The sequence below is a fragment of the Entelurus aequoreus genome, linkage group LG06 (genome assembly GCF_033978785.1).
Source record: "Entelurus aequoreus isolate RoL-2023_Sb linkage group LG06, RoL_Eaeq_v1.1, whole genome shotgun sequence".
Taxonomy (NCBI): domain Eukaryota; kingdom Metazoa; phylum Chordata; class Actinopteri; order Syngnathiformes; family Syngnathidae; genus Entelurus; species Entelurus aequoreus.
The window spans coordinates 15,724,470-15,736,698 of record NC_084736.1 but is presented as its reverse complement, the minus strand read 5'-3'; the positions used below and the strand labels follow the sequence as shown (position 1 = coordinate 15,736,698).

General features: G+C 39.8%; 1 protein-coding gene across 1 annotated transcript in view; it reads left to right on the top strand.

Moving 5' to 3' along the window:
* The first annotated feature begins 3,065 nt into the window (after nucleotides 1-3,065).
* Nucleotides 3,066-12,229, top strand: part of vat1 (vesicle amine transport 1) — an 88,835-nt gene continuing 79,671 nt past the window's right edge. Inside the window, exon 1 of the mRNA XM_062050069.1 lies at nucleotides 3,066-3,701. Within this exon, the coding sequence (XP_061906053.1) occupies nucleotides 3,285-3,701 (417 nt within the window). The 5' untranslated portion in view covers nucleotides 3,066-3,284. The remainder of the gene's footprint in view (nucleotides 3,702-12,229) is intronic.

Below are 12,229 nucleotides of genomic sequence, written 5' to 3'. Positions count from 1 at the left end.
AAGTTTGGACACCCCTGATGTAAACAAACTACGATGAGTTCAAGGATCGCCGAAATTAGTAGGACAAAACGGTGCTTGCCAAATACTCTGAGTGAACCATGTATAACAAACAGTGGGATTTCTAACAATTAGGAAGGTTTGTGTCATGTTTGTTCTCCTACAGAAAATATATTAAAACAAAAAAAAATATTTTTTCTTCATCTTTTCCCATTTTCACACATCTCTTAAAAAGGTCCAGGGAGCCACTAGTGTAGGGCTAAAGATCTAGAGCCGCGGGTTGCTTACCCCCGAGTTAGAGGTACTCATTTAAAAGTGTGTGGATTTTGATTGCATCATACTGGGAACTGTTCCTAATATTTTTGTGAAATGCTACTTGGCAAACATAAATATATGATGTATTGCAGAATGCCTGATATCGATATCAACCGACTAAAATGATCGTACTGGCATACAAATGAGATTTGGGATCATATCATTTGATCATTGCCTGGCATTTGCCTCAAATGACAACGGGTGGTATGTCTGGTCATGTGACCTTCACCTGCTCCAACGAGCAACAGGTTTGCCAGCTCAGTAATTGAGCACTCCTGGGTTTGTGTTTTAGTTGCCATGACTGCAGATTGTTTTACCTGCCTCTGATTAGTGTTCTGGACGCTCACCTGCTACTGGGCACTAATCAGAGAGCTAATTATTCCCTGCTTTTTGCCACACTTAGTCTGGTTTTCTTATTTGCTTCCACGCAACAGTTACGACGGCTACCGCCTTTTTGTTTGCCTGTTAACATGCTAAGCTTTTCTTGTTCGCTATTCCGTTAGCTTCCCGTGCTATCGGCACGCTGTTGCTCTTTTGTTTGTATCCCGCATGATTTATGGACAATAAATAATTTCCTTACCTTCACTTTGCCTCCGGAGGTCCGTCTGCATCCTGGGAGAACAATCCACGCATTAAAATGCGACCCCACCGTGACAACTATGACCATACATGGCAATTCTTGTAAAAAAAAAAAAAAAGTCACTCATATCTTTCTTTTGAGTATATTTTAATGGAATAAAAATTATTTTGATCAGTAGTTGGGAAGGAGTAGGACAAACGAGCAGTAACATTTATCATTTTGAACCAACTATTGGGTCAATGAGCGCTAAATTGCGCAACCCAATCGTTGGGTTTGGAATAACCCAACATTTTAGTGAGCATAACTCACCTTTTACTCCTTTTTCTATTGTGAATCACGGATTTGTATTTTAAACCACCTCGGATACTATATCCTCTTGAAAATGAGAGTCGAGCACGCGAAATGGACATTTAAAGTGACTTTTATCTCCAAGACAATACATCGGTGACACACTTAGCTACTGAGCTAACGTGATAGCATCGTTCTCAAATGCAGATGGAAACAAAATAAATAAACCCCTGACTGGAAGGATAGACAGAAGACCAACAATACTATAAAACCATGTACATGTAACTACACGGTTAAAAATTCTCAGCCCGGTAAGGCTTAACTATGCTGTTGCTAACGACGCTAAGGCTAATTTAGCAACTTAGCAACCAGACCTCACAGAACTATGTACTCTTCTCCTTTTTCTATTGTGTATCACGGATTTATATTTTAAACCACCTCGGATACTATATCCTCTTGAAAATGAGAGTCGAGCACGCGAAATGGACATTTAAAGTGACTTTTATCTCCAAGACAATACATCGGTGACACACTTAGCTACTGAGCTAACGTGATAGCATCATTCTCAAATGAAGATAGAAACAAAATAAATAAACCCCTGACTGGAAGGATAGACAGAAGACCAACAATTCTATAAAACCATGTACATGTAACTACACTGTTAAAAATTCTCAGCCTGGTAAGGCTTAACAATGCTGTTGCTAACGACGCTAAGGCTAATTTAGCAACTTAGCAACCGGACCTCACAGAACTATGATAAAACATTAGCGCTCCACCTACGCCAGCCATCCCTCATCTTCCCATCAACAGCCGTGCTCACCTGCATTCCAGCGATCAACGGCGCGACGAAGGACTTCATCCGTGGGTTTGGCGGCAAGCATCGGCTAGGCGTCTTCTAAGTAAGTAGTCCTTGTTGTGTTGCTGTAAGTATTGTACTTAGCCGCTAAGACACAGATCGATCCCACTTACAACGTTCTTCTTTGCAGCCTCCATTGTTCATTAAACAAATTGCAAAAGATTCACCAACACAGATGTCCAGAATACTGTGGAATTTTGTCGAAGAAAACAAGAGGTTTTTCTATCGGGTCCGATGGGGTCCAACCACTTCCGTAGATTTTCTGACGTCACGCGCATAAATCATATCCAAAGGAGTTTTTCAACCGGAAGTGTGGCGGGAATTTTAAAATTGCACTTTATAAGTTAACCCAGCCGTATTGGCATGTGTTGCAATGATAAGATTTCATCATCGATATATAAACTATCAGACTGTGTGGTTGGTAGTAGTGGGTTTCAGTAGGCTTAAGAGGTTGTTCAAAATAATAGTGCTTACAAAGAAGAAGAATTATGAGAAATACTTCCAATCTTATTGAAAATAAGATATTCTTCAACTCAGTATGTTAATAATGACTGAATTAATTGATTCCATATTACAAAACTGTTGTGTATACTAATTCATAGATGTTATTTTATTATATAAAAAGGTCAGTAAATGATTCTATATATTTGTAAACGCTCTGAAGTGGGAAAGGGGTAGGATTAAATAAGCTTTGCTTCTTCCTACTCCTTTTCGGGCATGATGTAAAATGAAATGATATGAAATTGTGTGATGTATTATGATATAAGTGTGTTCATGTTCGAAATAAACTAAAGAAAGAAAGAAGGGAATGCAATTGGCCCAAAAATGTCACACTTGGGTCAATCAAAAGCGCAGCAATCCTCGCAATGGCAGAAATGTGCAATATGTGCATCTTGATAAAGGAGCTAAGTGGCATATTTGGAAACATGTGCTTGCTTACAATAGCGCACAGATTCCGTGTTATTGGCAGAGCATCCACCCAATCACGCAGCGAGGACTCCGTGGATTTATTCCACATCTCTCCGCGTTTTGCAGCCAGCTTGAGTCTCGTCCCACTCACTCTCACTGTCATAGCCCGGCGTTGACAGCCACTACCCGCCACTGGTCAGCCCACTTTGTCGGGGTTTAAGCGCTTGCAAGAAACAAGTCCTTTTTTTTGGTGCAAAATCACTCTTTAAGCTAAAAAAAAAAAAAAAAAAAAAGTATTTTTTTTTGTAGAAAAGTCACCCTTTTAATATTTTTGCAAACATGTCTGGAGAAGACGCACCTGCCCAGCAGCAGAACGCCGTGGACCAGAAGCAGGACTCCAAGCCCACGGAGGAGCCCAAGACCGAGCCGGAGCCTGCGCCCGCCGGCGAGGCGGCAGCAACGGCGGCGGCGGCGGAGACCACCGAGAAGGTCCCGGAGGAAGAGGCGTTCACGTACCGCGCTCTGGTGCTCACCGGCTACGGCGGCTACGACAAAGTGAAGCTGCAAGTGAAGAAGGGCAAGCCCGCCCTCAAGGCCGGGGAGATCCAGGTTCGAGTGAAGGTCTGCGGGCTCAACTTCGCCGACCTGATGGCCCGCCAGGGGCTCTACGACCGGCTGCCGTCCCCGCCGGTCAGCCCCGGCATGGAGTGCTCCGGAGTGGTGGAGGCTGTCGGTGAGGAGGTGACGGACAGAAAAGTAAGTAGGAGCGCATGCATTGCACACCTGTTGGCATATTTAAGAGTTTATTAAAAAAAAAATATATATATATTTATATATATATATAATGCTGCTGGAGAAAGACATGGGCGTGTCAGGCTGCTCGGTGCACCACTTTCATGCATTGCTATTTCTCTATTGTCTACTGAAAATGACACAATAATGTCCTCAAATGGAAAATTATTGCTATTTATTATTGACATGAATAAACCAAACGTGTTTAAATAAATATAATTATATATTTATTTATTTTTTTAATTTTTTTTTTTAAGGCGTCTAATCCACTCATTCACCACCATCTTATTACTTTTTGCGCAACTTTCCCCCCCAACCCCCAAAAAAGTTGAGCAAATCTCGCATTTAAATCATAATGTTTCGCTTATTGTTAGGCATTACTGACGCGCCATTGTGCGGGAGTGCGCTTAAACGACGTGCGTCAAGGCGTGGAAGAGCTGCGTCAAGATAAGGAGAGGCTTCCGGGGAGTAAAACCGGAAGTGGGCATCAGCACCCGCTCGATGTGTCAAACCAAAATGTGGGGGGAAACGGAGATTCCAGCACAAGCGGTAGAAAATGGATGCATTTAGAGACATGTCGTTTCATCCGAGTATGGCGTCGAATGAGCTCGCGAAATCCAAGTCGGGGCTTTTATTTTGTAGGCTTTATGGAGGAAACGGTATTATGTCAAGATGGCTGACTTGACACCGGCGCCTTTTGTTGCCAGGAGAGTTAGAAGGAGGGGCAGTAAAGATGGGCGAGGTGCGGGCAGCAGGAGCATTAGACCTCATTTCGCCCTTACTTAAAACAAAAAAAACCCCATCCTTTTATTTCCATAACCTCCATTGTGGCTAGTATTATAACAAAGTTGTCATTCCAATTCCCGTTTAATTCCTGCGACCAAGAAAGTGTTGGTGGTGACATGACAAAAAAAATGCATTATTTTTGAGGGGATTTTTTTTCCCTAGCTGATGAACAAGCCAGGCGGTGGAGAACAGACAGGGTGTGGCTCACCCACTTGACTGCATCCATCATGCATAATGAGCCACAATAATGTACAGTGGACGTCATGATTGATTGTAAGTTCATCATCCATCCATCTTCTCATAATTGTATCACTATTGCTATTTACTGGTCGCGCCCTACACATAAACAGCCTTGACCATTCAATCAATGGCAATCTTGACAAAAATGAGTAGGATTTTGGTTTAAACCCAACTAAAACATAATCCTAACATGTACTTCCTCAGTTAACTGTGTTTAGCTGTTTGTTAGCACCCCGTTTAGCCACATGCTAGCATTGTTTGTTTGGAAATGCTTCCCTAAAATCTAACATGGCTTTAAATGTAGCAAGTTAGCTGCATTGTGTGTTTAAATGCTGACAGCTGCCGGAAAGGAGGTGCGTTGCTATGTTTCCGGTTGGTCGTAAAAGTGTTCGTCATGTGTTTTACCCTGCTAAAATCTCTCAGTAAAGTTATTCGATGGATTATAGCTTTTGTTTTGAACTTTATTACACCTTGGAGCGCTTTTTCCCGTCCATTGTTTTCCTGCTTTCGCTATCTGCGCCTAATGACTGAGCTACGTGACGTCATTTATTGTGATGTCCCACGGAGCATTTCTGGTCGGGACGGGATTCGAATAAAGAATCAACTCTTTTCCTTTACTATAGTGGTCTCGATAACGGGAACCGGTTCTCAAAAAGGGATTCGAGTCCGAGGACTCGGTTCTTTTCTTATCAAACAACCGGGAAAACCGGTTTCGAGTATCATCCCTACTCGTATCTCAAATCAACATCTTTCATTGAAATTCATTGAAATCAGTTAAACCCCCCCCCCCCCCAAAAAAAAAAACCCAGCACAATTTTAACATGTAACATGCTTTTAAAAAGAAAAACTAACTTTTAGATATTAAATATTGCATAAAAACATCATAGAATGTACTACTAACAGCTACAGTAGCTTTATGAGGTAAACTAATAATAATGTACAGTATTTCCTTCCATCTGCTTTTCTGTCAAACACACCATCAGCAGCTCTTCCATATTTGTATGAATAAATGTTTGCCTTTTAGATATTATTCCAACATTCTTGGCTGGCGTCAGACTTATTCTGCATCTTAAAAAAAGCTAGAACGCTAACAGTACTACGCCAGCATGCTAACAATAGCATGCTTACAGTTTAATTAGCAATAGTGTAATACCAAAATATATGACACTGAGGTGTACATTTGCTAAAAAAAAAAAGCTAGAACGCTAATTATGTTAGCATGCTAAAATGCTAACTGTAACATGTGTCAAGTACCAATAATATATTACTCTGAGGTGTGCACATGAAAAAAATTGTTTCAAATGCTACCATGCTAATGTTAGCATGCATCGAGTACAATATGACTGAGGTGTAAACCTCAAAAAATAGCTTAAATAAAAAGCTAGCACGCTATTTTTTTAGGTTTACACCTCAGACATATTGTAGTACTCGATGCATGCTAACATTAGCATGGTAGCATTTGAAACAATTGTTTTCAGGTGCACACCTCAGAGTAATATATTTTAGAATAGAATAGAATGGACTTTATTGTCATTATATCTGCATATAACGAGATTAAGGACTCCAATTTAAGGTGCGGTAGTGGGAACAAATATGGGGTAAAAATAAATTACACAAGAGGTAATAAAGAAAAAAACTAATAATTGAAATAAACAGACTACTATCCAATAAAAATAATAAGCAATCCTGTACAATATACAAAACACTATACAAAATACTGTACAATATACAGAACAAGACAAGAGTACCGGAGTAATAAATAACAATCAGTGTTGGATGTATTGCACTCGAAGGGTAATATTGGTATATTTTGGCGCTTGACGCACGTTACAGTTAGCATTTTAGCTTGCTAACATGACCATGCTATCTTTTCTAGTTAATTTAACCGGTATACGCCTCAGTGTCACTTATTTTGGTATTTCACTATTGCTAAGCATGCCATTGTTAGTATACTAGCTCATTTTGCTCATATCTTTTGTCACTTGACGCTATCTGGTTAGCGAGCTAACTGTTAGCATTTCAGTTTGGCTTGGGCTCTTCAGCATTCCCTCAAAATTTCTACCGCAATCGCATTTTCTACTTCTCTCGGAAAAAATCCCGCGTCCTAGGGCCGGGCGATATGGCCTTTTATTAATATCTCGATATTTTTAGGCCATGTCTCGATATTTTGCCTTAGCCTTGAATGAACACTTGATGCATATAATCACAACAGTATGATGATTCTATGTGTCTACATTAAAACATTCTTGTTTATACTTCATTAATATATGCTTATTTTAAACGTTCATGCAGAGAGGGAAACCACAACTAAGTCAATTGACCAACACTGGATTTATTAAACAGTTATTAAGAAGTGGCACAAACATTCATGTCATTTCAAAACAGAACGTGCAAGATTGTCAGAGACATTTTAAAACAAGCTATGAGTGCACTTTTGTGCATGATGTCACTAAGATGACATCAAAACAACACTAAATTAAAGTGCACTTTTTGTACAGAACGCCACTACAATAGTTTAAAACAAATAAAGTGCACTTTTGTGCATGATGTCACACAAGATATTTCAATAACTGTCACATAAAAATGAGCTGCATAATAGGAAATCAAATAGTGTTCGTCCTTCACTATGTGGTAGGTTCCTGCGGGCGTTATCTCCTTCTGTTATTGACTTTTTTTTCATACGGTGTTGATGTGGAAATGGTTGCTTGGGCATTTTGTTGCTGTGGAGTTTCAAGCACTCTTCATTCTCTAGCGGGTGACTTTTCAAATGATGCTACACATTAGCAGTGGTGCTACTTTTTGTAGCAACACTTTTGCCGCATAAATGTTCAACATCTTCCCGCTTGAAGCCAAACCCCGCTTGAAGCCAAACCACCGCCAGACAATGGACCCCCTGGGGAATTAATTCTTCCTCCATTTGTTACCAGATTCGAAAGAGTGGGAAACGCATGCAGTGTAATGCCCGCAGCTAAAAGCAACTGCGTGAGAACATATACTCGAATATCACAATGTAGTCCTTTTCTATATCGCACAGAGACAAACCCGCGATATATCGAGTATATCGATATATCGCCCAGCCCTACCGCGTCCTTTTGATTTGTCAGTCAGTGGAAACACATTTGGGCATCTATGACAGGGAGGAATTTTGGCTATTGTTTTTTTTGCAGCAGGTCCTTCAAAACAGCAGATAATCTTTGCTTTACTGTATAGTTAGCATTGTGCTAAATGCATTTGATGACTTGATTTTATTGTTCAAACCTGCAGCTCCAACAGGTGTTACTATCGGTTGAAAGCGCGATGAGTCATTTGAATCTCTTGGCTGCATGGCATCATCGGCGGTAAACATGCGAGCGGTAAGCCATCCATGACTCACACCGCTCGTCCTTAAGGCCCGTTTACTTCCATCAGCAACATCACCGCGTCTCGTTAACACCGTGTCCATGTCCCCCCGGTGACGTTCTAGGTCATGGGTGTCAAACTCTGGCCCGCGGGCCAAATTTGGCCCGCCGTTTAATTTCATTTGGCCCTTGAGGCAATATCAAATCAACATTAGAGCTGGCCCGCCGGTATTATACAGCGGTGGTGCCGCTGCAGTGTTTCCCATAAACTGCCAAGATACCTGTGGTGGTGGGGGCCTGGTTATGGGCGTGGTCACCATGACATCATCCGGTAATTTGCATAATTTACTGCAATGATATGATTTTCTCTAAAAAGGCTGAAAAAATGTATACTTACTAATTAATAATAACAGTTTTGTTTTAAACGTCCATCCATCCATCCATCCATTTTACAATATAATTACAACACTTTATGTACATATTTATATACAGATTTGAACAATAAGTTATTCACTGAAATATATTTATTAATTGTGGTTCTTACAAAAAATATATCTTATAAAATATAAAAGCTAAAATGTCTCTTAAAGCTCTGCCCCTTTAATTAGTGCATACTAAATAATTTAACTTTAGCCTACTACTACAACCATATTATTTACCAGCAACATAAAGTGAAACAGAGGCAGAGGTGTCCTGCCACAGTCAGTAACAAATAAACAGAAAACAGTAGTGGTCAAATACAAATAAGGCAACAAGAGAAGTATCCTACACTTCTCTTTTGTAAAGTAAATCTGAACAGCTTATATGGGCATCTACATCAACTATGTGATTTGCCTGAGAAGCTGGACAGGACAAAAAAAAAAAAAAAAAAAAATCTATTTGTGGCGGACGTAATTCTTTCGTGGCGGGCCGCCACAAATAAATGAATTTGTGTGGGAAACACTGCGCTGTAACACCGCATTCACCGCTAATACTCATACTTGCCAACCCTCCCGATTTTCAGTGCCCCTCTCGAAGGTCTCCCGGGGCAACCATTCTCCCGAATTTCTCCCGATTTCCACCCGGACAACAATATTGGGGGCGTGCCCTAAAGGCACTGCCTTTAGCGTCCTCTACAACCTGTCGTCACGTCTGCTTTTCCTCCATACAAACAGCGTGCCGGCCCCTGTCACATGATATATGCGGCTTCTACACACACATAAGTGAATGCAATGCATACTTGATCAACAGCCATACAGGTCACACTGAGGGTGTCCGTATAAACAACTTTAACACTGTTACAAATATGCGCCACACTGTGAACCCACACCAAACAAGAATGACAAACACATTTCGGGAGAACATCCGCACCGTGACACAACATAAACACAACAGAACAAATACCCAGAACCCTTTGCAGCACTAACTCTTCCAGGACGCTACAATATACACCCAAACCCCGCCCACCTGAGCCCCGACATTAATGAACTAGCATCCCAGAAAAGACGGCAGCTATCTGGCTTGGGCACATCAGATTAGATCAGTGTGTCGCAAACTGAGCAGTAAAAATGGTTGATTTATTCATTGTTATTTTATTTTCAAATTTATTAGCCTGTGGAAAAAGTTAATGTTGATATTTACCTCAGAAGGCTGCAAATAGAAAAGAGGCATTACATTTTTTATTTAAATTTTTTTAATATACCATTGATGTTTTTTCGTTTGTTTTTTTGAAAGTTGATTTTGCACTATAAAGTTATATAAGCGTTGCTCGTTCCATATTCAGTGTTAAAGCAAATCAGTGTAGCAAACTGAGCAATAATTAACGTTTTATTCATGCACTTTCTCTTGCTACTTCAAGGCTTGAATGTTTGATTCATTCATTATTGTTATTTTATTTTCAAATTTATTATTAGCCTGTGGAAAAAGTTTATTTTGATATTTACCTCAGAAGGCTGCAAATAGAAAAGAGGCATTACATTTTTTATTTAAATTTTTTTAATATACCATTGATGTTTTTTCGTTTGTTTTTTTGAAAGTTGATTTTGCACTATAAAGTTATATAAGCGTTGCTCGTTCCATATTCAGTGTTAAAGCAAATCAGTGTAGCAAACTGAGCAATAATTAACGTTTTATTCATGCACTTTCTCTTGCTACTTCAAGGCTTGAATGTTTGATTCATTCATTATTGTTATTTTATTTTCAAATTTATTATTAGCCTGTGGAAAAAGTTTATTTTGATATTTACCTCAGAAGGCTGCAAATAGAAAAGAGGCATTACATTTTTATTTCAATTTTATTTGATATGCCATTGATATTTTTCAATTATTATTATTTGAAACTGGATTTTGCATGTCACTATAAAGTTACCGTAATTTCCGGACTATAAGCCGCACCTGACTATAAGCCGCACCAGCTAAATTTATGGGAAAATACAGATTGCTCCATATATAAGCCGCACCCGACTATAAGCCGCAGGGCTTTGATGTGTAATTAGCGTAGTATATAGGGGTTCCTGCTACCACGGAGGGGATTGTTAACAATAAATCTTTCAATCATTCAATCAAACTTTCACATCTTTGACATGGCGAACAGCATTCGTGCAGAGTACAAATAATACAACGGTGCAAAGTAATACAAAGTGCTCGCCTGTACGTTATCAAAATAAGCAGCCTACCGGTATATGAAAAGTCAGTCTTTAATCATTGTGTCATCGTCTTCCTCCTGCGTACTAAAACCACCGAAATCCTCTTCGTCGGTGTCGGAGAAGAACAGGCCGTAAATAAGCCGCACTGTTGTATAAGCCGCAGGGACCAGAACGAGGGGAAAAAGTAGCGGCTTATAGTCCGGAAATTACGGTATATAAGCCTTGCTTGTTCAATATTCAATGCAAAACTTGTTTGGGTCCCTGTTAAAAGGTTAATTTGTTCAACCTTGGCCCGCGGCTTTGTTCAGTTTTAAATTTTGGCCCACTCTGTATTTGAGTTTGACACCCCGGTTCTAGGTGAAGAGGAATCTACTGGTGTGGGCTAATCCTAACCGGTGTTTGGGCTCCCAATGAGATTATGATTGGTGACATGGCAAAGGGCCGCAACCTTTTGAGTTTCGAACCCACCTAATAGCTTCTTTCCACATTGTCAGCCATGCAGATTGGATTTAAAGGTCAAAACACGCAGCCTGTCATCGCCGCCTCACACATCTCCATCGGAGCTTTAGAGAATTAAAGAGGCAATCCAGCTAATGGATGGAGATCTGAGATCTTTTGGCAGCCCGCCGGAGCAAAAATGTTGCTGACCCCTCGAAAGGAAAAGTGATTGGCGCTTCTGTCTTTGCGGCGAGCGCTGGCCGGCTTTGATTTTTAAGTTGAGATAGGAACTTTTCACGACACCGACCGCATGTTCGAAAGGCCGTGACGTTGGAGTTCTTCCGAGGGCAGGATGCAGTCGGAAACAACAACTTTATGCAAAAGTCCACACACATAAGCAGCGTCAAAGTTGCTTAAAGGGGAACTGCACTTTTTTGAGGAATTTTGCATTTCATTAACAATCCTTATGTAAAACAAGAATAAATGTTTTTTTTTTTCTTATGCATTCTCACTCGTATATAAACACTAGCAAAATTTAGCTAACAATGGAGCCAATGGGAGTTGCTCTATTCTGCCTATAAAGCGCTCTAAAACCCTCCAATGTTAAAATACACGCTGTGTGTATTAGTGTTGTCCCGATACTAGTACTAGTACCAAAATTATTTCGATACTTTTTGATAGTTTTCGATACTTTTCGATACTTTTCTAGATAAAGGGGACCACAAAAAATTGCATTATTGGCTTTATTTTAACAAAAAAATCTTACGGTACACTAAACCTGTTTCTCAAGTTTGTCCTCAAATAAAATAGTGAACATACAAGACAACTTGTCTTTTATTAGTAAGTAAACAATCAAAGGCTCCTAATTTAGTATCATTCTGTTATTTTGTCAACATAAAGGACAAGTGGTAGAAAATGAATTATTAATATACTTGTTCATTTACTGTTAATATATGCATACTTTCTCTTTTAACATGTTCTATCTACACTTCTGTTTAAATGTAATAATCACTTATTCTTCTGTTGTTTGATACTTTACATTAGTTTTGGATAATACCAAGAAGTTA